Source organism: Podarcis tiliguerta (assembly GCF_965153285.1).
Source record: "Podarcis tiliguerta genome assembly, chromosome: 7".
In the NCBI taxonomy this organism is placed as follows: domain Eukaryota; kingdom Metazoa; phylum Chordata; class Lepidosauria; order Squamata; family Lacertidae; genus Podarcis; species Podarcis tiliguerta.
The window spans coordinates 58,467,642-58,494,000 of record NC_139540.1 but is presented as its reverse complement, the minus strand read 5'-3'; the positions used below and the strand labels follow the sequence as shown (position 1 = coordinate 58,494,000).

The 26,359-nt window shown below is 37.4% G+C and overlaps 1 protein-coding gene and 1 long non-coding RNA gene across 7 annotated transcripts in view; one reads left to right on the top strand and one right to left on the bottom strand.

The window, feature by feature from the left end:
- The window catches only part of KIF13A (kinesin family member 13A), a 69,108-nt gene that overhangs the window by 14,820 nt on the left and 27,929 nt on the right, over positions 1 to 26,359 (bottom strand). For 3 of the 5 annotated variants that reach the window (XM_083449258.1, XM_083449260.1, XM_083449261.1), the window contains exons 13-34: positions 24,395 to 24,529; positions 22,829 to 22,959; positions 20,217 to 20,303; positions 18,601 to 18,767; positions 17,937 to 18,147; positions 17,036 to 17,198; positions 16,471 to 16,611; positions 14,017 to 14,166; positions 13,185 to 13,349; positions 12,458 to 12,631; positions 11,417 to 11,568; positions 10,923 to 11,055; positions 10,693 to 10,839; positions 8,543 to 8,587; positions 6,565 to 6,664; positions 6,057 to 6,183; positions 5,192 to 5,247; positions 4,588 to 4,712; positions 1,665 to 1,841; positions 987 to 1,079; positions 642 to 794; positions 244 to 321 (exon numbers count right to left, since the gene is read on the bottom strand). In XM_083449258.1, the coding sequence (XP_083305384.1) occupies positions 244 to 321; positions 642 to 794; positions 987 to 1,079; positions 1,665 to 1,841; positions 4,588 to 4,712; positions 5,192 to 5,247; positions 6,057 to 6,183; positions 6,565 to 6,664; positions 8,543 to 8,587; positions 10,693 to 10,839; positions 10,923 to 11,055; positions 11,417 to 11,568; positions 12,458 to 12,631; positions 13,185 to 13,349; positions 14,017 to 14,166; positions 16,471 to 16,611; positions 17,036 to 17,198; positions 17,937 to 18,147; positions 18,601 to 18,767; positions 20,217 to 20,303; positions 22,829 to 22,959; positions 24,395 to 24,529 (2,910 nt within the window). The remainder of the gene's footprint in view (positions 1 to 243; positions 322 to 641; positions 795 to 986; positions 1,080 to 1,664; positions 1,842 to 4,587; positions 4,713 to 5,191; positions 5,248 to 6,056; positions 6,184 to 6,564; positions 6,665 to 8,542; positions 8,588 to 10,692; positions 10,840 to 10,922; positions 11,056 to 11,416; positions 11,569 to 12,457; positions 12,632 to 13,184; positions 13,350 to 14,016; positions 14,167 to 16,470; positions 16,612 to 17,035; positions 17,199 to 17,936; positions 18,148 to 18,600; positions 18,768 to 20,216; positions 20,304 to 22,828; positions 22,960 to 24,394; positions 24,530 to 26,359) is intronic. The other 2 variants (XM_083449259.1, XM_083449262.1) reach the window with 1 other exon arrangement.
- On the top strand, positions 6,674 to 21,282 carry LOC310681676. Of its 2 annotated transcripts, XR_014513498.1 has the most exons (4): positions 6,674 to 8,178; positions 18,230 to 18,349; positions 18,998 to 19,046; positions 21,093 to 21,282. It is a non-coding gene; the product is annotated as an uncharacterized lncRNA (long non-coding RNA). The 2 variants fall into 2 exon arrangements; XR_014513499.1 differs by lacking the exons at positions 18,230 to 18,349; positions 18,998 to 19,046; positions 21,093 to 21,282 and adding exons at positions 13,002 to 13,092; positions 13,700 to 14,010.

Sequence of the window (26,359 nt, the reverse complement as noted above, 5' to 3'; positions counted from 1 at the left end):
CTGTATATCCTGCATTTAAAGGAAAGGAGGGTTATACTTGCATGTAGGAAAGGAGCATTAAACCTAAATTATCCCTGACAATTATCCCTGACAAATACCTACTGGAATATGTAGAATATGTCCTTTGACAATTTATTCTACTGATTAATCTCATTTTCTCCAGGGTCAAAATGAATACGTTTTGTCTTCAAACTTAACATTTTTAGTAATATGTGAGTCTTTCACCTTGAAAAATTATCTTACATTGTGGACGTTTGGTGTACTGACACTCCGCTGCATGTGTCGAGTCTTAGTAGAAACAGCTTCTTTGACTGTGACTGCCTGCGTTAAGATAGAATGAGTAAATTGAAATCCGGTTTCACACAGAGATCTAGGCAATTAAAACTCACTTCAAAAAGTATATATAAAGGTATATTTATTAATACAGAAAAATAATTTTTACTTTAATCAGGTTTGATGTCTCTGAAGACAGATCAAGAATGGAACATTATATCAAAATGGCATCCGAAGAGCAAGATCACATTAAACGTTTGTCAGCATTCTGATAGTAACGGTAAAGAAAATGGAAATATGAGACATCTCTTGCGGCAATTGTTTTACAATAACTAAACTAATTTGGCCTGAAGCTTTTTTCTACTCACCTGTCTTAATCGTTCAAGACTCAAAATGTTTTCTACCTGCAACACTCCACGAGTATACTTCTCAATGTAAGTTTCACCATCAGATGCACCCTCATTTTCATTTCTGGCTGCCATCAGAGCCAGTGTCTCCCGATCTTCAATTTCTTCTGTGGCCTAAAAATTAAACTGTTTAATTTAATCTGTTTAAAACTGGGACACAAACAGAATGCAACATTATGCAGTCTTTATACCGATGCCACTTCAGAATGCCTAAAACAGAACTTTGAGGATGCAGTTTACAGGAATTTCTTTTACTTTGATTTTTTCATTTATTCTAACTTCTTGAAAAAGTACAGTAGAATTTACCTTTGGTATATTTGAAACTATTTCATAGGCCACACCACAAGCATACCATATATTCTTCAAAGATATTCTTCGTTTGAGACTCTGCGTAAAACTCTAGGGGGGAATTAAAGAATAAAGTATTCATATGATGAATAGTGTGATTAAGCATGCTAAGAAAATGGTTTCTTGCAGGTTCATGTCACATGCAATGGTCTAGGGGCTAACTCTCATCCTGGCATCCCAATTCAGCCTCCTTAGAATATTTTTCATCCCACCCAATACCTCACTGGGAAGGGCAAAAAATTAAAAGAAACATGGTATTATTTTACTTTGTAAAAACAATTGAACATTGTTTTCACCCTCCATCAACACATGCAACATTATGAAAAACACCTTTATTTGATTGCATAAATTGGAATGTAAATTACTACAACCATAAGCTAACCTTTTTATTTAAACATTTATCAAGTTTTGTATACCTTCCTTTGTTTATGTTCCTTTTGTTACTCTGCATGTTACTTTAGCAACGAAACTAAACATCAATAAAACATTTCTGTGGTTTTTTATTTTTAAAAAACATCATTGTATGTGAATACTTCCTGGTTTAGTTTATTATTTCTAAATTTTATCCCAACAGTTAAGTCAACAAAAAAGAAATACAGTCAAAAGAAGATACATTAAGCAGAATTCATCCATCACCTGCTTATTGTAAATATTTGCAGCAATTCTTTTACGTAGCACAAGTTCCATTGCAGCAGGGTGGCTGAGTTGGACTGTAATCTTCACAATCAAATAGATTCTCTCATTTTGAGGTGTTACCCTATTCAAGTGCACTGAATCATGCACAGAAGGGTCCCATGCAGCAGTGGCCGAAACCTAGGGGCACAATTTGGTAGAATATTATAAAGGAAACTGATCTGAATTGCTTAAATGTTTACCCTACCCTTTTAACATTCCTGAAATACAGAAATGCTTAGACAATTAACACGACATTAACAAAAGCAATTAATGAACACGACTAAAGTCCCATGGTTTCAATGAGTCTAAGTAAAACTGAGTTGAATAGTACCTCTGTCAATTTTTTTGTTATGTACTTAATGGTGAAAGTGCTCCGCCTGATCAGGTAGCAGTTGGTTTAACTGTCACTGGGGGAGCTTAACAGACAGCCAAGGAAGGGTTGGAGACAGAACTATCAGTATGCAAAAGATGGATAAAATGTACCCACATTTTGATTGGTGGTTGCAGGTTTAGAATATTCAGTTAGACAATGTGATTGTCTGGGGCTGGACCAGAGGGGGAAGAAGAAGTGAATATATGGCAGTTAGGGTGAGTTAAGATTAGTCCATGTTGCTCAGAGAGGAGCCAGCATTTGTTGGTGCTTGGTGTTCATGGTGGGGAGCCAGAAGAAGAGAACAAAGAAGATTAAGGAAGAAGAGGACATGAAAGGAAGGCTGGGGTAGCTGAATTGGCTTGGCTCAGGCTGAAGAGGGGGGAAGAAGTGAGAGGCAGTTTGGAATGCCAGACTCTGTCTGGTATCAGGTAGGAGAGAAAGATTTCAGGGCAGAGCATCTGAAACAGCCCTGTTTCCAACAGGTCAGTACAGGTCAAAAGAGAGGCTTCAGTAAAGGTCCTCAGTTATAGAGTTGGTGAGGCTTAACTGGGGTGGAGTAAATAGAAGAACAATCTGGCAAAAGAATCTTAAATTAGGTTCTTCAAAGCTGTCTTAGTTTAGTAATAGTGTAAAATAAGCTGCATTTAAGCAACATGTTAACAAAGTGCATATCCATTTAAGTAGGTAGTATGAAGTAACTGCATACACTTGTGAACCGCATAATGCAATAAATAAATATTGATTTCTTTGTCAAATATAATAGCTATACCTGATAGTCTTTGTATTACATTGATATCAACAGTTACTCAGGTTACTGATAAGTTAAGGGTGCTAAGGGTATAAGTAATATTAAATGGTGGCAAGACTATGGGTTTGGGAAAACCGCTGGAGCAGAAGGTGGTTGGCTTTTTTAAATAAAGTGAGTAAGGAACTATCCCTTCCCTTCTCACATTAAGCAACCAAGAATAAAATAGCTAAGGATATATTTATCAATATTTCAAATCTATTATAAACCAACTGCTTGTGCCTATTGGGAGAAAGCAAACAGAGTATGTATAGATTGGTAAAATTACTAATTTCATTGTCAGTAAAAGCAAAAGTTATAAAATGGAGATTCTGCCTAAGATTGTATTTATTTTTCTATTGCTGATTTTTAACATATCACTAAAGAATCTGAATAAGCTCCAGCCTGGATGATTGATTTGCACCAAAAATTAACCATTATCACCATGTGCGATATTAGTTGCACTAGTGCATGGTTTCACACGTATAAAGACATTTTGCCATGGAGGAAGAGGGAATCAACTTCTTGTTTTCTAATATGCTCAGTTTGCATAAAACAAACCAAATGCTAAATTGCCAGTCTAGAAGCCCAATAAACATGTTATAAGAGGAACAAACATAAGCAGACTTCTTCCATATTTTGAATTATTATCAAAAATCTACAAGAAACAACTAATAAAACAAAATTCAGAGAAAGAAATTATTGTTAGAATGACAGGTATAGAATGGCATTATATATAGAAATAATGAGCCAAAAACTATTTTACTTTGTGTGGATTCAATAGAAACTTTTATAATATATTGTATACAGTGGTACCTTGGTTCCTGAACTCAATCCATTCTGGAAGTCCGTTCAACTTCAAAAACATTCACAAACCAAGGCATGGCTTCTGCTTGGCCCCAGAAACAATGCCGACAGTTGAAATCGGTGTTTGGCTTCCAAAAAACATTCACAAACCAGAACACTTACTTTGGCGTTTGGGAGCCAATTTGTTCGGGAGCCAAGCTTTTTGGGAACCAAGGTTCCACTGTACATGGCATTATATCCCTGTAAGAATTTCAAAAATGTATCCCCCAACCTATCTGATTCATGTTGAAGAATCAAGGAAATATTGGCCCACTTTTGGTAGAAATGTATTCAGGTTAATAATGGATATATGTTTCACAGGGTATCAAAGACATAATAAGCCAAGGTATTAAATTAAATCCATCAACCATCCCTTTGGGACAACTAAAAAGGTAAGTCAGTGGAGCACACAGGAAGACAGCTATGGATATATTAACTAAGACATTTTTAGCGCTAGCATGAAAGTCAGTGCATTTACCATTTTCTAAGGCTTTGGAGAAAGGGTGTGGAATATTACGTTAATAGCTGTAAGTATCTATGAGAAGGAGGGAACACCTACAAAGAGACTTTAAGAAGAAGTTGGACTTCATTTATACAATTCAAGAATATTAAATGTTTATTCTTCAAAATATAAGTATTTCAACCCCACATGAATTAAGAACTAATCAAAGATCACTTTGTTAAGAGGTTATTCTGAATAACAATAAACTATACACACTTCTTCAACAAAAATCAAGTAGAAAAGAGTAAATTCAAGGTTTCAAAGGTATAATGTAGCATTAAATGCATTGAAAAAGAAAGAAAATGGATTGATGAAATGCACACAGTAAAAATATGATAGCCATACATCTACTGTACAGAATAGCTCACTAGACATTTACCTCATCTTTGCTGTGTTTTATGATTGGCAGATAAAAGAATTGACTTCCATGCTCTTTGGGTAGTATTGAATTTACTCCTGATGCATGTGGACCTATAAGCTGTTCATTGGCACTGAGGTCATCAGCTAACAAAAAATAAAATTAAGTTACAAGACATTTTTTTTAGATTTATTTATTTCCTATGTCCCAGTCTTAAACATATTACACAGAAATCATGCATAATTGGAAAACAATGCTTTAGATAGGATAGACTTACACTTCTCATGTTACATTTGTATACATCAGCTTAATGGAATTTGTTACCCCACAATGCAAGTACATGGCAACAAATAGAAATCATTGCAAAATATCATTTTGGAACTTTTGATGAAGATGTTTAAGAATGTGTCTTTACACATGATGGAAGAACTCTAATGCCCAACAGCTGTGCTTCTTTCAATACATTCAATATAACAAAAAAACTGGATTGTTTAAAAGCCACCAGATCTGAAGCACTTCAGATTCCCACACAGCAATAAAACACCAGCAATACGAAAGCGTATAAATACGTCAAGCATATTCAAGGGAATTCATACTTCCACTCCCTTCATAAGCTGCAACTTACCATTCAAATCAAGGAAAAGTACAGGTATATGTGTTTCCATTCCAGAAGGTGGGATCCTAACAGTAAAGAAACACCCCAGTTAATAAAATAAACCATACACATGCACAGATATTTTAATGGAAAACTGAAAGCGTTAAAAACAAATGACATTAACTAGGGAGAACCTACAACAAAATGTTACAGTGTATCCTTGGACCCTAACAGGAGAGCTCCTAGACCATGGTTCACAAAAGAGAAAAGAATTCACAGGGGTGGGGTGGTGATATTTTCTCCACCATATCTCCTAAACAGTCCCTAGTTCTATGGAAATGAAGTGTTTGGAGCTGGAGGCAAGTCCTGAATCTAATTGCTTCAATGCATAATAGAATGACAGGAGAAAGTGTCTTTTTTACTTCAGGACCCCAGTACAGGTGTTAACACCTACTACAAGCATTACTACAACAGGAAATATTATGGAATCTGTAAATGAACTTGTATATAAACCCCGGTTCTACATTATTACATGACTGTGCATTACACCGCCGGAAACCTTTATTTTCTATTTATTAATATTTATATCCTGCCCTTAATTCAAACATATCTGGGTGAGATAAATCTTCAGGATACACAGACCAGCAATAAAACAACCAGTTCACCAGCAGTTTTATTTCTAGTTGTAATATGTTTCTAGCTGAACTAAGGGCACTAATGTTCTATGTTGTGGAATATAAAGGTCAATTTTTTTAAAAAAAAAGTGAACACACATTTAGCACTTTAGCAGCTTATTCTTCCCTCAGATCTTCACTATCCTGTTAACTGCATACAATATTCACTCAAAAGTTATTTTGCAAGCAAGCTGAAATATAATGCATTTTAGTCAACCTACCAATTTGCAGGAGCACCTGGGATCCCACTGTCTGGTGCTGGGACTAGCACAGCATTTCTTTCTTCTGTTAGCCCTACCCACTGTTCTACAAGACGTGCTTCTCTTTCCATGTCATCTTCTGTTTTATCTATAATGTGATATCGGATATGAAGAGTGGAATATTGGTCACATACTGTGGAAGTACTTTTTCCAGGGGCATCCAGAAAACAACGGGTTAATAATACATTTCCCAATGATTTAAGAGTAGCAAAGTGACAGGTTGGTTTTGGATTCCAATGAATGCAAATTAGATCCAATAAAGCTAATGAGAATTCTGCTCTCAAAGGTGGATTCACTTTGTAATGAGCAAATTATTCTAATTTTTCACTTTATAACAAGCTGAACATCACAAAAAGCCTTTCAAATACAAACAACTTTTAAAAATAAATCAGTAATACACTAGGCTAACATTCTTTTTTGATACAAAGGAATGAAAAGTTCTTATAATTAAATCACAAGATCCACGAACCTTGTTTATTGCTGATTTTTTTAATCTGTTCATCTAGATATTCTCTGCGTTTTATTAGTGCCTCTGACCATCTCTCTCTCACACAATTTAAGTCTTCTTCCTATGGAAAAAGAGATATTTTTTTTAAACATATACAACATACACATTTAATTTTATGCAGTTTCCAACTTTGATTGGAAGATGTTACCCAATAGTGTTCATTCACGTTTACATCAGATAGTACATAACCCAAGAAGGTAAGCTCACCCAACTTGCAAAGAGCATAAAGAATGAAAAGCTAAAATTGCACCACCCACTCCATAGTTAGAGCTCTTTGTGTATTTTGTCTCTTGCAAATTTGTGATTTAGATCCAAGCAGAAAAATAATGCATTGGCCAACAAACTATTTAGTAGCATATGAAAGTGAAAACAATTAAAGAGACATCAACATATATACCCTTAAACCTGTATTAACTCCATTATGAGAAGTTGTTACCAGAGTAACTAAATCATCCACATGCAAACAAAAACCCATCATGCAATCATGCTTTCTGGTATTAAAGGAATGTTTGATCCATTCTTCATAATTCATTACCAGGAAGTGCCATGAACCGCTTGAAGCAAGTTAGTAGCTAATTCAGGCTCAAACTACTGTTGACAGCAGGATGGTGTATTTAAATCTGGATCTGCCTAACTTATGGAAGTACCATAATTATGGAGGTGGGGGTCTGGGCCTGGGTGGGAATTGCAAAGCCTTCCCTCTCCTTGTGGTTTATCTACTTGCAGTTTGTTCTCTGAAGCCATTTTCTCCTCATCCAGGCTAAATACCAGAAGTGTCTCTATCTGTGAGAAGAGTGCTTGGGGAGAAGGTTGCAAGAAGGTAAGCAGTGTGTGTTGAGTTGCCTCTGGTGTGCGGATGTGGGTGTTTAGCACTGCTCACCCATTTATTCCTTATACTCCTAAACTGGACTTCTAGTTTCCTTGTTTCACAGGACTGGGTCAGAGAGGAGCTTTAGGCATTTGAATCAGCCATCACCTGTAGTTTGAGCTGTAGGTTTTTGGAACGACTGTACAACTTATTAGGGTATTTGCATAGATACCTACATTTATACAACTGGTGTTTTGCTTTTTTGCTGCTTGTTAAAAAGTTTTTTAAAAACCCTTAATATTGGGAAGCCTTCATACAGAATTCATTAATTCATAAATGTATTAAAGCTGTAGGCATCAGGAAAGCAAAGTTTACAGGACTAGCTTTTTTATTATTAAAAAATGGTTTACAGTACAGTACGCACAAATATTTGATGCTTTTGTTATTGCACTGAACAAAATGTGATTTAATGAAACCTGTAAAAATTATGGATGACATATAATTGTATGTAAAAATTATTATGATTTCAAACATTATTTAGTTAAAAAAATGAAGAATTCAGCTTTTGGCCTCAATTCTACCATATAAGAGATGTCTATACATCTCTCTTGTATGTCTCCCTTGCATTACACCAACATCTGAATTCGACACACAATACAACTTGTTGCCTTGCCCAGGCTCTGCGAGACTTCCTTCCCAGGGAAGTCTGTTTTGTCCCCTTTTTGATGGACTTTCATCAGTGAGTAAAGACATTCCTTTTCTGGCAGGTACTTGACGTGGTTTTTAATCCTCGACTTTTCCCTCCCTGAAATTTCTTTGCTATCTTGTATCTCCTGCATCTGTTTTACATTGTTTTATTGACAGTTGTTTTAATTAAGTTGCAAGCCACCATGCTCTTTCTTAATTTTCAACAATCTAAATAAATCATTAATATATTGATTATTAGAAATGTCACATGAAAGAGCATAGCGTATTGTCAAATTAAGCTGAGAGGCTTGTTCTTTAAATCAGTGTCTTTTAATGCAGAAAGTTCCAAGAGCAAATTATTTCAGTGACTCTTTGGAGTTGATAACTATTAGCATTAGCTGTGCCCCATGCTATGTGATTCGACAACAACAGCAGCAGCAATACCTGATAACTATCCATATCACCACCATCATCATCATCATCTCCTCTCTGGTAGAAAAAAATAAACTTTATAAACAAAGAGAACATGCATTTTTCTTGCTATCAAACTCCAAATAAGAGCACCCATCATGGACACAAATTAGAACAAGACAGAACAGAAAGCATCAAACCTTATTTAATTGTTTATATAAAGGTTTAGTGACCCACTCGTATGGTGAAGTGAACAGACATGTGCCACTCCTCTTTACCACTTACTGCTAAAAGGTTTGAGAGTCAGGACCTTCAGGCTAATACCTAATCACGTAGAAGCAAAATTCATGCAATGATGCTCCCTTGCTTTCTAGAGACATAAACTATGTATATGATATCTTCATGCTTTCAAGCGTTGGGTTGTTGTTGTGTTTTAAATTAATTACTTCACTTTTTGAAGCACATGACTGATGGGAGAAGTGTCCACCTGTTTTTCTACATGAGGTATATCTCTGGTAATTTATGCTGGATCTTTATCATTATGCACTCAGTCTACACATCTTTGATGTAACAGTGGGCATTCAGCAATCACATAATAGCCAGGTTAACGTGCAATGTTAAACTGTAGCTTAAAATAAACTATGTTTTCATGTGCACAAACATTTTCCTCCTTCCTTCGCACCTGACTATGCCATGCAGGAAAGGAAAGAAGCCAGAGTCTGTCTTGTAGTGACATGCAAACTTGGGCTCATGGCTTGTTTCTTTCCAAATAAATCATGAGTGGAAGCCAAGATTTGTGTTTGGCTTACCACTTTTTATTTATACGGAGAGATACAAATCATGAGTCCAGCTTTGCCCACCACTGCAAGGCAGATTCAGGCTTGTGTCCTACCACATGTCACAGAAAGGAGGCTGTAGAAATTAGGCTTGAAAAGGGGGCGGGGGGGGGTGCCAACAACTATTTGTCTGGTTTGCAAATGTGCCTATGGGTCCAAAAAGGTTGGAAAGCCCTTCCAGAGCTGTTGTTGTTTTAACTATGATTTAAGGTTACATGCAAACAAGGCTGTTGTGGGTGGAGGGAAGACTTGGATTCAGTCCCTCCAAAGCATATCAAGTGTCAATCACTTCTTAGTATACAAATGCATAGCTGTCAACTTACAGATTTGAAAATAAGGGACCAGCAGCCTCGAAAATAAGGGATCAGCAGCCAAAACAAGGGATTTTCCTATAACAGGTATGTTCAACTTCTGAGCCCCTCCGAGCCAAAGGCAGAAAACCCAGCCAGCAGCCAAACGAAGCCTCAAGCGGTGGTTCCCACAGTGTAGCAACCCGGCAAAGGGGATGTAGCAAGGAAAACCACCGTCACCTCTCCACTGGGAAGTGCTGGGCAAAGGCGAGTCCCCAGGCAACGCGGCCGATTTGATCAGCACAAGGCATGCAAGCTCCACCCCCCAGTCGTTCTTAGACTCCTTACGGGGTGAGCAACGCAGCCAAGCAACACGGTTTCCTTTGAAACCCGGGAAATTTAAGGGACATCATCAATAAGGGACAGCAGCGGGACACAGCGCTGGGATAAGGGACTTTCCCGCCAAATAAGGGACAGTTGACAGCTATGCAAATGCGATTATTCACAGAGCCCAAGAGGTGAGCAAGTGGTTGTTGAGGGGAAGGGCTGTAGCTCAATGGCAGAGCATCTGCTTTTGCATGCAGAATGTCTCAGGTTCAGTTCTTAGCATCTCAAGGCAGCCCTTTCAGTCTCCTCATCGTGTTTACAAAGGAGGAAGAGATTGCACCTGAGGCTTGCGATGACTAGTTTACAATAAACTTTTAAAATCAGCTTGTTCCAACTTGGTGTCCTCCAAACATTTTGAACTACAATTCCCAACAGCAAACTTCATCTACTCAGCATTCAGTTTCTGATAATGGCTAGCAAGATGCCCCTGAAAGATTACAAGCCCCTGAAAGTCACCAATTTGATATTGTTTCTGGCATTCAAGGGATACCAATTCAAGACATGATGTTCCATTTAACTGCCATTCCTAATGGTCCTTGAGAAGCTATCATCCATGCCTTGCTTCAAGTGTACATACAAATTCCACACAGTATCCTTCAAAGGCACAAGTGAAAATAACAAATCTGCACCACAATAAAATAATTTAGCACTTTAAAGCCACTTATCCTACCTGGTAACTGTCCAACCCCCGTTGCAATTTGGTTGATCTGGCAGTCACACAGCCAATGGAGACAGACAGAATGGCTTCTACCATAAGTGGCAATGTTCCTGAATGCTGTACTGGTTTAACCGTCACCTGAACTCTGCGAGAATGACCCTGGTCATATAAGTAGGGAAACATGTAAATTAATGTAAACACACATTAGTATTCTTATCTGGGAGGGATAAAATTAATTGTACCTGTCGAAGCTGGAAAATCCCTCCTGTATTTACATCCTTTGCCTGGTGGAGCTCCACAGCTGTATAGTCCCCCAGTTCATTCAGTTCTTGAATTGAAACCCACATTTCTATTCGACGTGTCACTTCATTCCACCTAGAGACAATCCAAAAAGCAATAAGAGTAGTATGAATACTCCTCCTTACACTTTAGTGGAAATTTGTAGAACCATTCATTTTATCTATTAGATTTTTATCCCACCCTTCTTCCCCAAGGTGCCAAGGGCAGGAAGCAACAATACAATTAGTAATTAACAAATCAAATATTCTTGCAGAAAGAAGACTATGAGAAATCTCTTCTTTGTACTCAATTTCTCCCCTACCACCTCTCACAGGCATACACACCCATCACCCTCTAGCTCTCAATTCATCTCTGGCACATGTGCTGTACTTCCTCCTTTCTCCCTATATTCGAAGTGAGGCTGCACTACTATAAGGAAAATACAACATAGGTTTACCTGTCTCTCAAGGTCCTGGTTTTTGCATGAAGAGTATCCACCTCCCATATGGAACTGCCGTTTCCAGCACATCTGTGACCCCATACCTCAATAGCAAGTGCTCCATCTTGAATGAACTCCAGAAATTCTTCTGTTACATTCACCACATAATCCTAGAAAATTGCAATACTTACTGCAAAACACTTAAAGCATGATTTTTATCAGCTCTATGATTAAAAAACCAGGTAAATGTTCAAATGTTATTGTGGGCAGAAAAAAACTCCCAATGAAGATATTAATTCCATGAACCAGGTAAAATGCAGAATTTTGTATAATACTGAACAGACCACTATTTTATATTAATACTTCAGTTATATTTGCACAGGTAGTCAAAATTCCATATTTTGTGTTGATTACTACAACATATTTAATATTGTAGTCCCTGTTCTAATGAGATATATTGAAATAAGCATAGCCACCAAACATTTTAGGAATAACAAAACTCCATTTTCAGAGACCAGAAAGTTTGCCAGACTAACTCACTCCTAACTAATATGTTTTTGTGAAAGAATGAATGCTTCATTTCCTTAATCCAATCCCATTTTCCATAACAGTGAATAGGCTGGTCACATCTTCTCTCTGACCAGGTTTCCTAAGAACCAAGTTGTATGTTCTGTCTTCCTTCCTCTTTCCACTGGAAATCACAAATAAAAGTACCAGGAGCAGTTTACACAACTCCAGCATTCAATGCCACTAATGACTTGCAGAATTCTGTTTAACCTATGTCAGGGTTCCCAAACTGTGGCCCAGAGTGTGTGTGAAGAACCTGGTGGCCTGCCCAAAAGGTGAGTGGAATGGACTAAAGGTAATTGGTGGGGGAGGCACTTGAAAGCAATGGAAAGGATTTTTTGTTGTTGTTTAATGAAGGTATTAGAACCCCTTGTTTCATCTCCATCTCACTGTACAGTAGGATGGAATCATACGTGTGTGTGTGTGTGTGTGTGTGTGTGTAAAATATGGACTCAAATGTATTTTTCTAGCATTCCAACCAAACTAAATTACCTTACAATGAGCAAAAGTCACTGTAAACTGGACATCCTTGGTCAGAGGTGAAGGCACATCTGGGTCTACAACTGGTGCTGCAACAGTTGACTCACACTGATCCCAGAAGGTGTATTGACAAAAGACAAAGTTTGAGAGATTCAAAGGTAGTCCTGTTGCTTCTTTAATTTTTACCTAGACAACAGTAAAACTGTAATTCAATATACTGGCATATTTATATTAATATATTCAGCTATACTCAGAATATTCAGTTAGACAATGGTTGACTAAGTAAGGCCAATTTTATCTCACAGCTAGGCTCATAAAACAATCTAAAAATTAACACTCAATATATACAATATATTTAACAAACAAAAGCATCGTAAGATTATTTGGTAATCCTTGTCCACACACATGTACAAGCATTGAAAACTTTGCTGAGTCTGTTTCCCTATGTGCTTGCAGGACAAGCATTGAAAACTTCAACTGCTGTAAATTAACTACCCCAATGAATGGCTTACATTTTTAAATTGTTGACTTTACTTGTCTAAAACTTCCATCCAAGGTGCAGACTATAGTATGAACATATGACAAATAAAGATAAACTAAATCTCTGAAGGTGTATGGAAACCAACTGGAAATGGATGAGTGACAAGGTATTTCCCATTTCTGATTGTAAGACATGCAAAATGTTTAGAGTATTATATAGGTATATCCTATTAAAATATTAATATATGTATGTCCATACCCTGCAGGTGAGTTTTTTTGGCCTGTGAGTAATTTCTCCATTGTTGTCCATGATTTCTATACTTCCACTTTCACTTGAGTTTTCAGAAGAATCATCTCCTTCCACTAGGCGTTCTGGGACAACACCAGTGACACGCATCACTTCAACATGCAGACGCCCTGCAACCTGCACCCCAAAAATATTAATATTGAAGACCTTGTAGTACTGCATAGCATCAGTAATCCACATACTTACATATATAAATATAATTGTAGCTTCAACTGAACAGAAAAACAGCATGCAGATAACAATTGCACATTACATACGACCATTCTCAAATCTCTCTCAGATCCAACTTGACATTATGGAGGTTCACATGTAAGATGTGGTGCTCAGTATCTAACCAGTAAAATTCTCATTTCCTTGCTCAGCTATTATCCAAATTTACATATTTAAAAATAAAATGGAAGTTATTGATAGTTGTTTTGAATTGCCTTCTGTGTACTCACAACTTTCCCCTTTGATTTGACTTCTAGATTTAGAACACCGGGGGAGCAAGTGAACTATAGTCAAAAATTTGGTTGTCAGTACATGAAATTCAGTAGCTTGGTCATTTGCCCTCTATTCAAAGCATTTCCATTTAATGTTTCAGTGGCACCAATCTTCTCTTGTCCCAAGACTGTGTGCCCATCCTGACTGCTATCTTATTGCAGGTGTATGCAGCAAGACATCACTGATGCATTAATAGTGGATTTATTGTGCTTTTCCTTCCTGAATACATATGTGCCGCTCATAGCAAAGTTTTGCCTTCATAAACAAAACAGAATAGATGACACCAGAGACTGAAACATACCTCCCCCTGCTGGCTGATTATTGGTACTGCATACTGAAGTTTAACGTCACAGAAAAGGCACTCCAAAAAGACATTCGCTACACCAATTAAATTGTGGTTTTCTTGTGCTTCATAGAAAGGATCACCTCTTTTTCCAGTGAGTCTCTTCATCTGTTTTTTTTTAAAAGACAATTAAAATTTCAAAAACAAAAATGATTTAGCATTGTTATCCAACATGGATGTGCTAAAAAATTATGAGCTACGCCCAATAAAGTCATATTCAAATCCCCATTTCACCACTGTGCAACATGTCTAAACAAGGCAGGTCAGATGATAGCAGAAGACAAGAGTATATGTAGAGCACTAGAGTGTATATAGAGCACCTGCCCTGGGCCTGTTGTTGTTCAACCTATTTCTAAATTACTTGGATGAAGGTATTTGAAGGGATGTTCATCAAATTTGCAGATGACACCATTGCTGCTGAAGACAGAATCGGGATGCAAGATGACCTGAGCAGACTGGAGAACTGGGCCCAAACTAACAAAATGTATTTCAATACGGACACATGTATGGTTCTACACTTAGGCAGGAAGAACCAGCTGCACAAATATAAGATGGGGGACACCTGGCTTGCCAGTAGTACACGTGAAAAGGATCTAGGGGTCTTACTGGTCTGCAAGCTTAACACGAGTCAACAGTGTGATACAGCAGCAAACAAACCTAATGCTATTCTAGGAAGCATAAACAGAAGCATAGGGACCTGATCAAGGAAAGCAATAGTCCCACTCTATTATGCTTTGGTCAGACCACAACTGGGGTACTGTGTCCAGTTCTAGGCACCAGAAGGATATTGACAAGCTGGAATGTATGGAGGAGGAGGGTGACCAAGATGATCAAAGGTCTGGAAACCAAACCTTATGAGGAACGGTTGAGGGAACTGAGTATGGTTTATCAGTAAAAGAGGAGATATAACAGCCATCTTCAAATAGCTAAAGGGCTGTCACATGGTGGATGGAGCAAGCTTGTTTCTCCGGCTTTGGAGACTAGGACCCAAACCAATGGCTTCAAGTTATAAGGAGATTCTAACTAAACATCAGAAAGAGCTTTCTAAGAGCTCTTTAACAGTGGAATCGTCTCACTCAGGAGGTAGTAGACTTTCCTTCACTGGAGGTTTTTAAGCAGAGGTTGATGACCATCTGCCATGCATGCTTTAGTTGAGATTCCTGCATTGCAGAGGGTCGGACTATATGACCCTTGAGGTTCCTTTCAACTCTACAGTTCTATGATTCTATTATTCTATGTATACAAACCTAACTCTTATTAACACCAAAAGCTTATTCCTCATTTAAATACTGTAAATGAGTAGCAACACTTCCAACAATTTTGTGTTCCTCACAGAAGACCAAAATTAAATTCCCTGTGTGCAAAAATACTACCAACAAAAACTGTTTGTACTAGTTTTTGATGCAGTCAATGAATACTACATTGCACAAAGTACTATGTTGATCATCATGTTCAGGCAGATAGCATTTTATGGTGAAACAACCGTATAATTAAATCCTGAATTACATTAAGTTGTTATCCATTCACTTAAAATAGTAGGACTCAGTGCTGATGTGCTTTGAAGAAACAAACTATGGAAAATCTGATATTCCTTATAGTAGGCCAAATATTAGCAAACATTTGCATTAAAATTTCTGATGAATACTAAAAATATTTCTTCACTTACACTAAAAAATACACTTACCTGTAAACATATCCAAAAGCACACTATTTTAAAATCTCATATGCAGAGCAAAATAAATTGCAGGACGATTGCAATTGACACAAGCTTAACATGTGTGATTTCAACTTTACACAGTTGAAGGCTGACAGGTTGAAGTCACTCAAATTAAATGCACAGAAGCCAGAGCGCTTAAAAGTACTTTTTGCAGACAGTTTTGCCAGTGCAGAAAGAGCTTCTAAGCTCTCTGCCTTGCTTATTGGGCTCTGGAAGGCTCTCGCATAAGCTGGCAGGAACATGGATGGCCTGCGAGAGAACCTCCCAGAGCCTAGTAAGCAAGGGAGCTTAGAAGCTCTCTGCCTTGCTTGTGGGGCAAGGTCTGCTTGGGGCATGGCTCCAGAAAGGATAAGGGTGCTTGAGTGGGGGCAGTTCCAAGGAGGTGGTTTTTGTCTACACGCCATCCTCAGAATGTAACCTCCATGCAAGACATGATCTTTCTGTATAATACTGAAATAGTTTTAGAGATACTAAGTTCCAAATGTAGTCATTGTAGTCTGTTCCCAGACATGTATAAGGGAAATAAACTACAAATATTAGGATAAACATACAACTGAATGTAGCACTGCTGTTAGATAAACAGCAGAAATGCTTACATGAATATGCACAACTGTGCTATATAATGCTTTTAGAAATATTCTGTTTTTATTAAAAGAGTACGATTTTGGCCAAACTGAAAAACTCAGGTTGAATACCTCATGGGCTCTTTCCTTCCATTCTTGATACAGATCTCTCATGTCAATTAACTTGTTTTCCAGCTTCTCTATGGTCCATACTTGAGTACTTTTCCCTTTTCTTCTTACTTGAATAGCTGGTTCACTTACTATTGCTCCTCTCTAAACAAAGACAAGACAAAGTATCTTAAGTAGATAAAATATGCATTTTAACAAAGTGATTCCATTTTTCAAATTTAAACTCGAACAACATATGCTACATAGCTATGTTAATATTTTGGTACTCCATTCTCTTGCATTTTCCAATTATTTATATAATGGTGGCTGAGAACTAGAAACCATAAATGACTGGAAACATATCAAGATAGCACAGATATGAATGTCCTGTTTCTACTGTATGTTTACGGGTATTATAATATTGTATCAGCTCAGTGAAATAGAAAGTTTAGAGAAGCTATATCTATTCAGTCCATACAACTCCTTTAATTTATGTTCCATTTTTTCTCCCTCATGCACTCGTTCATTCTCATTCTCAAATGACATCCAAGGGCTTTTACAAAATAGTTTCAATTATCAATTTTCTTACCTTCCTATTGGCACTCAGGTTAGCAGCAGGAATCTGCAGTGTCACTTGATAATCTGTTAGCTTGCTCATTTCTTCAGCCAATAAATTTGCTTCCCTCACTAATGTGTTGGCCTTAACTATCTGCTCTCTTAATTTTGCTAGGCTCTGTCGAAATAACTCATCCCTAGGGGTGGGAAAGAAAAATGGAGAGGAGTAGTAGAATATTAATTGGGAAATTGAGAACTTGGTAAGAAGACATTGGCAGAAACAATGAACAAGGTTGTAAACATAAGAATATTAATTATTCCAGATTTTAAAAATTATGTTCAAATATTTTAACAAGAGAAAATAATAGCTTTAAATGAGAGAATGCTTCCTATTTTTTTAATACATGTCAAGGCTATCTTGGAAATGCCATTTGGTAACAAAACAAATCCCACCGTGCTAATCAGTCTTTATAGGCATTCTGAGAAAAATTATATGTATACCAAGATGAAACCTACAAGTTATACAAGAGCTATAATGAGTTTCCCTTGAAAGCCCTGCAGTAATTCTGACCATATGGGCACTGCACAGTGCTATGACATGATTGGTCCTTAACTGAGAAGACAACGCATATAAGACCAAATCAGTCAGAATCACTAGGTAAGCAGGACTACATTCTAGTTATGGAAGGTACATACCAAATGCCCGGGCCCCAATGAGTACTGCATTTGAAGAATTTAATTGGTACTAAGTTTTACAACAAGCAGTTTGAGTATGGTTAGCTTGCTCATAGCACATGCTTGCAGGAAGGATGTTCTAAAGTTATTTGGGATCTGGATGAAAGATTGTCCTGGACAGATTCATACACAGAATAGTATTTTTCTTCTGTCACTCATTCTCTCATAGTTACTTATGGTTTTAATATCAATGCTCTCACCTCTCTTCTGACCAGAGGTTCACTTTCTGCTGAGCTGTCTGGGCAGCTTCTGAAAGCCTGTCACTAGAATGCTGATACCGTCTTTCCGGAGAAAGCTGCTGTCGGAGTTGCTCCAGCTCACGCTCATACATCATCCTCTGCTCTTCCAAAGCGCTACGCTTTTCTTCCAAGTATTGCTTCTCCAAGACCTGGACCACATTTTGTACTGGATCTAGATAAGGAAAGCACCAACATTTCTTAAAATTCATTATCTACATTGTTAATAATTCCACTTTGTTTATTTCTCAACACAGGGGAGGACACAGTTCTACAGTCACAGTGATCAGAAGGTGAAACAGAGGGTGAGAGACAAAAGATCCAAAGTACCATTTTCTACTGCAGGGTCTATATAAGAAAAGGAAGATGAGCATGAGGTAAATCCCATAAAAATCCACTTACTTCCTAGTAAATATAATTGGGATCAGTTGGTCATACATGATTTACTCCTCCACAGTCTCTATTCCCAGAAAGTCACAACAGTTATTGAACGCAACAAAATTATCCATTCCTTATTTACAACCACCAGGACAAGGGAACAGATTAAAGAACCTATCTATTGCCAGGACCTTGAAATTTATGTACTCCTGTCTGATATTTTCAGTGATGCTGAGCACCAGATTCTTACCATTGCTATTCAGTGTTTTCATTATGACTTCCATTTGTGCAAACTCATAGTTATAGTCTGGTTCCGAAGAAGCTTCGCTGGCTGCATCTAGATCATGTTCTGCTAACTGCTGCTCTTTTTCAGAGTCTTTCAACCAATCTCTTCGCTTTCTCTTAGGCAGATTGATTCTATTAAAAAGTTGAGAAAGTAGTTATGAAATACCTTGGTAAATCCATTTTTAAAATGCTGGATTCTGTGGATAAGATCTTTCTACACTTAACAACCCATGAGCAGGGAGGAAAGGCATGCTGCAGGTTGTTCCAAAACAAAGGAAGCTACAGTGTTGACTGCAGATTAATAAGTAAGGAGACAAATATGTACAACCTTCACTGAATTTAATCTTAACCTTCTCTAACAGACAAAGCCAACTGACAAGTCTTGCTCTTAAGATTCTATTCACCTTAAAGGTACAGTAACATATATATTTTATTTATTTATTAAATTTGTATACCGTCCATAGATCTCATGACAGCTCACAGCATATAAATACAAGATAAAAACACAAAATATATAAGAAAAACAAGAACAAAAACAAAACAAAACAATAACCTCCTGCAAAACACATTTAAAAGGATATAGGATGTTAGTCAGCCAAAGGCCTGGTTGAAGAGGAATGTTTTCACCTAGCACCTAAAAGTGTAGAATGAAGATGCCATTTGAACCTCCCTGGAGAAATTGCATTCCACAAACAGGGAACCACTGCAGAAAAGGCCTGTTCTTGTGTTGCCACCCTCCAGACCTCTCGTGGAGGAGGCACATGAAGAAGGGCCTCACATGAGTATCGCAGGGTCCAGGTTGGTTCATATTGCAATCATGAGCAGCTCAAGGCTTTATAGGTCAAAACCAGCACTTTGGATTGGGCCCAGAAACTAACTGGGAGCCAGTTGGGTGAGGATCAGTGCAATATGCTCAAACCATCTTGCCCCAGTCAGCAACCTGGCCACCAAATTCTCTACCAGCTGAAGCTTCCAAACCCTATTCAGAGGCAGCCCTAAGTATAATGTGTTGCAGTAATCTAGCCTAGAGGTTGCCAGAGCAACTGTAGTTAGGTTATCCCACAACTAACAATGAGTCACAACAGATTTATTTATTTACTGAGACATTGTTCTCCCCATGTACAAGGGTACATATAACAACGACTTAAAAGCAACAAATTTCTACACTACAATGTAGTATTTGACAAACACAATGCAAGCCAATTTGCTTCCATCTTCCGTTCAAGGCTGTTCATGTCAGGCTGCATAGCTCCTGGTACTAAAGCAAGTGATCGGTATTTAAGACTGGATTGATTTCAGTTTTATGAAAATATGCTCACAAATTCAAGCTGTATTCAACAGAGTATCATAACAGGATAAATATTATCTTAGAAGATACTGTGTGGACTAGATGGAAACCTAAACAGACTAGTTGACCAAAAACTAACACTATAGAAGTCTGAGCTGTAACAAAGAAGTTCATCTATTTAGCATAATTCTTTAGAAGCAAGATTCTTCACTAATAATATTTGGACATAGCTCTGTAAATAAAGAGGGAGAGAGAGAGAGAGAGAGAGAGAGAGAGAGAGAGGGAGAGATTACCTAAAGAAGTGGTTGTTTCCCCATAAGATTCTATCTCCATGCCACAACTGTGTCACAGAACACACCAACGTGCCATTTACACAGGATCTGAAAGCAAAGCACAAGATTGAAAAGACTGAAATTATCCTTTAAAATCTGAGTTCTCCAACAGCAATTCCCAGTAGTCACAAACCATTACTCACTCTGGTCCACGGGAATTGTTATATAAGACAGACATGCAGAAGGGGACAAATTCTCTCCTACCCACTGGTCACTCTTGCTCTTTGGTCCAGCAGGGACAGTGAAGAGTATCACCTAGCTGCCAGGAACCATGTTATACAATATATTATTACTCACATGAAACACATCAGGAGAAGCAAGGTGGTTTTTTTGTTTCTGGGCTCAACCAAGGCACATACAAATACTTTGTGAGAAGGGGCAAGCAGAAATATACACATTCAGCAGTGCAAACACATGTGCTTTCTCTCATTCTACGGTTCTCAAAGTGTGAGGTGTGCTTCTCTGAAGAGGCATGAGAAGTTTTAAGGATAGGAAAATGGCCCTTTACAATTTTCCATTCCAACCTGATGATGTGTGCTAAACAGACCAGGTAGTGAAAAGTCTACATACTGAGCTCCGACAGTTACAGTTTGCATTACTTGATTATGCAGAGTGTCCCAAAGAAGTAATTGCCTTATGAGTCTTAGTGGGTGTTGCAGATACTCCAATAGACATGTGCTCTCTTTTTTCCAACCTGCTTGTTCCTAGCTCTTGGATAAAAGTGTCAATAGATTGTTTAATTTGTATCCCATCCTTCCTCTCAACGGTGCTCAGGGTGACAAACACAGAAACAATAAAACAATTAAAACATATTTTAAAAAAACTCTTCCAATACAGATGCAGACTGGGAAAGCTCTCTACTTTTGGATGAATTACCTATTCATTTAACGTGGAGAAGAATGAAGAAGTGTTTTCTCTTGATTCAGCACCACAAAGGCCTCCTAACAGAAACCCCTAAACATGCATAAAATGTGTGAAATAAAAATCATGAAGGCTGTAACAAGAGCCTGATCTCTACTGACATATTATTATTAATTATTATTATTATTATTATTATTATTATTGCTGCAGCAGCATCTCTTTATTGTATACTGGACAGACAGTGGCTTGGTTTTAGCAATGCAACATGCAGCATATACGTTTAAGTAATTGGGTCACAGGCTGTTTACCGTAAGCGGTCTGCACAAACCCAGTTAAAACCTCCTTAATGAGACTTGTACATATGTTGCTCCCAGAGTTTAAAAAACAATCTTCCAAAACTAGGCTACTCTGATTAAAATAAGTTTATTTCACATTAGCCACAGCAGAAAGAACACATTTTTAGTGCAGACCTTAGAGGAAACATTAGAGAGGCAGCTTTGTATACATTCTCACTGCCCTTAAATTTAGGCATGCAGAAACAGGGATATTAATCAATTGTGCACCTAATTTTGTTAGAAAGGTAGCATTTAAAACAGCTGTCTTCTATTTCTTTCACTGCTGAAAAAAAATCTCTGGGTTCCAAGTGTGGTGAATAAAAGTGAAACAGTGTTTTAATTCATCTCCATATCACAAAGAAGTTACTTTCAATCTCCATGAGAATCAGCAATGAAATTATTCAATGTACTGTCAGTTGTAACTTTGGTAACAAGGTTTGCGCCTATTAAGGCATTTTGGATGAAGAACAAATTAAACAAAGCCTATTTAGTTATAAATTTTTTCCAATGACATGCTTCTTTGTTCTTGCCAGTCAAAATGACTAACTCCTGGCAATGTAATTCTATCATAACAACACAGAACACCATCTGTTTGGAATTTTGTTCTCTTATGGCTACAGCACTGGAGTATAACATACTAAGGTATACCATGCAAAAAGTATAAATAAAGCTTATGTAGAATACACTGTGCTTATTTCTATACATTTACATTCCTAATTTGTCCTTAAAGCTGGCATCATGTCTTCAAAGAGATTTAGATTTTATTTGGACATGATGATATTGGTGGGAATCCTTTCCCTTACTTGTATTCAAAAAACTTATTCTTAAGTACTCCACAAATTTGGATTATTAATAATTGGTGTATGCAATCATGATTACAGGATATCTGTTTCACTTATCATGTTGCTAATACTGGCATCAATAAGTTATGGAAACTCCTTTAAACTGACTGATTTTGTTGTGGTTCACCTCTACATTTAACATTTGTTTTTTCTTAGCATTCTTTTTTGGCACTGCTCAAATATTTCCAAAGTCAAACACCTAGAAAGATTACAGAGAAAAATATTCTGGGACATAGCTTTGTTTTACCTTTTATTGTTGTTATATTATTAAGGTAATTTATGTACTGCTCCATATTTCAAAGAAAGGTCTGAGCAGTTCAATTCTCATACAATATGAGAAGCATCTCTCCCGGTATGCTTATGCATCAAGAACAGCACAAGCACTTATTTTATTGCTCTTATCATTATGACGGTATCAAAACTAAATATGTGAAGTTTTTCTCTTTTCTTATCAGGGTGCTTTTCCATAAATTGCTCTACAAACATGAATGCCGCCCTTTTTTGTAGGTTGAAATCGATTTTGCATTTCTCTTACCTTGCATTTTCTTTTGGTGAGAGGGAAACTTCCCCATCTGGTGCAATGTCTATCTCGCAATGCTCTGGTTGGATCCCTATCCCAAATAGCTGTATATCCTGAGAAGTATCTGCACCAACCCTAGTATGATCCTGGTTAAGACAATTACAATGAAAATAAATCTGCTGCTTCTATTGACATAGGCACATACTTATTCATCACAAAGTATGTGCAATCCACCCTGGAATCCCATGGCCATATTCATTACACAGTGAAACTATTGCTAGCCTGGCAGGGGTAACAAGGCCCCTGTACAAGCTCTCTAAAACTGATCTCACAGAAATATATGCACACAATTATTATACAAAGATTGAGACATAATGCTGTACATGGGATTAACCAATTGCCTTTGCAAACTAGGAATATTTTCATAGCTTAATTTTTCACAGTAATATCTGCTTATAACATTAGAAACATTTGGTTGCATTTATTATATAGGTCTAAGAAAATAGGGTCCTATGAACAAAGATAAAAGAGCTAGGTTTAATTATTACAATAATTACCCATCTGAAATCTACTGATAGCAATCCAATTTAACTATAACAAAAAACCTGAATCAGTACTGAGTACTATATACGAGAAAGAAAAACTTGACTTGAAACTTACGAGATAGAGGTCACTGAATGAAAAAGCTATCTTTATACACATTTATTAGTATGCCTATCAATAAACTGAATACATACAGCAAACTATCTCATCATTTAATTTTTTTGCTGAGATATATGAACTGATTCTCAAAATTAAATTCACAGCAGTATGGACTATGTGCATAACAAACAGCAGAAGTTTACACAGAATCTAAATTTCTTCTTCCTGGACCAAAATTATAATAAAGCCATAGAAGTAAGAGCACATGCTTACACAAGAAATCATATTAGCCTTTTTTGATCAATTACAAGGAAGGGTTAAACTGAGAGAAATCATAGTGAATGATCAGGTTAAAGAATGGAAGGAGCAACAGCTTTTCTGCAATGTCTTTTAGTTTTTGCAAATAAAGTACTGACTGAAAAGCTTTCTTTATTAAAAAAAAGTAAGGAAGTTTTAGTCCCACACTTTAAGAACCAATGTAGATATAAAGAGGTAAAGGTAAAGGACGCCTGACAGTTAAGTCCAGCCATGAACGACTCTGGGGTTGCGGCACTCATCTCGCTTTACTGGCCGAGGGAGCCGACATTTGTCTGCAGACAGTTTTTCCGGGTCATGTGGCCAGCATGACTAAGGCGCTTCTGGCGAAACCAGAGCAGCGCACAGAAACGCCATTTACCTTCCTGCCGGAGCAGTACCTATTTATCTACTTGCACTTTTTGGTGTGCTTTCAAACTGCTAGGTTGGCAGGAGCTGGGACTGAGCAACCGAAACTCACCCCGTCACGGGGATTCGAACCGCCGACTTTCCAATTGGCAAGCCCTAGGCTCAGTAGTTTAGACCACAGCACCACCCTAATGTAGATATAGTCCCATAAATTCAAATTTAGCACAATATTGCAAGGGAAGCTCCAAAACATTACGGAATTTAATGCCTTTTTACCTTTAAATAGTAAACCAATAATTCATTGAGTGCAGGATCTGCATTTAGATTCACCAGGTAGCACTTATCTTCCCCAACCTTGATGCCAGAAGTTTCAAGGGAAATGCCCATACTCTCTAGCTGTCTTTGTCTCTCCTGTAAAATACACAGGGGGGAAAATTGATTCATCAGATCTAAGGGCCAATAAACCTAAATATTATGACTTGAGACATAATCACTGGCAAAAGAAAAACAGTTGCTGATACTGCTCTACGAATCTTTACACAAGAATTCACATAGCGCTATAATAGGTAGGTTCCATATCAGTTTCCATGCTTCCACTTTCCCAGAAGGTGGTACAAGGGGGAAAACCTATTTGGATTTAGAATCACCTTTCTCACAAACTGCTCAACTCTGAGGCATAAAACAAACTCTTCTGTGAGCAGAAGCAACCTTCCTCATGTGAAAGGGTACCATTGGAAATAAAAACAGAGTTACCATTAATCTGCACCCAGCTAAAATAATAGGTCTAGAACAGATAACAAAAGAGGTTGCACAACTATGAGTAACACTATCCAGTAAGCCTTTCATCTATTATGACTCTTGATCATCAGTCAATGAAACAGACTAGTGAAGTCATGCATACAGTCCTATCAGTGCCTTTTAAAACAATGAAACATATTATTACAATTTATAACATTCTTATAAACTGTGGGTTGGACAACATGCGACAATAAAAATATTTTTAAAATATACATTTAGAATGTAAACTAATTCTTCTAATCTTTGCTGTTTTTTCACTTTCCTTCACAATAACCTACAACAGAATAACTTAGAACAACAGAAGCACCAATGAACATACAACTAGATTCGGCCGGAGGAAACTTAACAGTCATGAGAATGGTTCACAGAGCAGGAATTAATGGACAGTTGTTGCAGTGGTGCTAAGTAAGCAGTGGGTTCCTTCACAGACCTTTATGGAAATCAGTGCTTTTTAACTTAATCCAAAAGGATCTGGAGTGAGGCAAGTTTTTTTATGACACCAGTGGTAAAAACGAAAGGGGACTGCAAGGAGTTCCAAAAGGATCTCTTCCAACTGAGCAAATGGGCATTAAAATGGCAAATGAATTCCAATGTGAGCAATTATGAAAAATCCTAACTTCACATATATGCTAATGGAGTGGAGAAGGCGACTACGGAAAAGTTCTCTCCTTCTCATATAATACTAGAACCCAGGATAAAAGGAAGTACTACCTCACACAGGGCACAATTACTTGCCTTACTTCATATTCTCTTGCAAAATTTGCTGATGAAACATGAAGGAATACAAAAATACACTGAACCACCACTCATTTAGGCCAAACTAAGCCATATTAATACCTGGCCCTCAACTTTAGAACTCCTTAGCCTTGCTTCAAGTGAGCATGCTCATAGCAATACAGTGACATGTGAGCTGTGACCATTATTTGCTGTAACAGGGAATGTTTGGGTAGCTGCCTACTGTGACTGTAGGTTTTAATCCAGCTGTTATTTCTGCAGCCACCTACAGAATGAGCAGCTTTGTTTAATACCTAAGTAAAGCCTATGCAACCACAGCAAGTATGCTAGCATTGTGTGACATCAATATAAACTGTGTTAATTAACCTACTTCCACGGGATTTTATTAAACTTTATATTTTTTGGAATTTCCTTTAGTTTTCCAAGTTTTTAATTTGCATCTTGTCTTGTTGCATGTCACAATACGTATTTGTTGGTTTGTTGCCTAGTTTTATTCACACTATTGTAAACTATAGTGGACTATTTTAATGAAGGACAGTAAAGAAATATTTTAAATACATAAAATCCAGGTGAATGGCAAGAGCCACAGATTTTCGGGAAACAGTATGTTGACAGCCAGATCACTTTTGGAAATATAAAACTTATCCATCTCTGTCCCATAGATATTATTTTGTTATTATTTATTGAATTTATATACAGCTCTATATT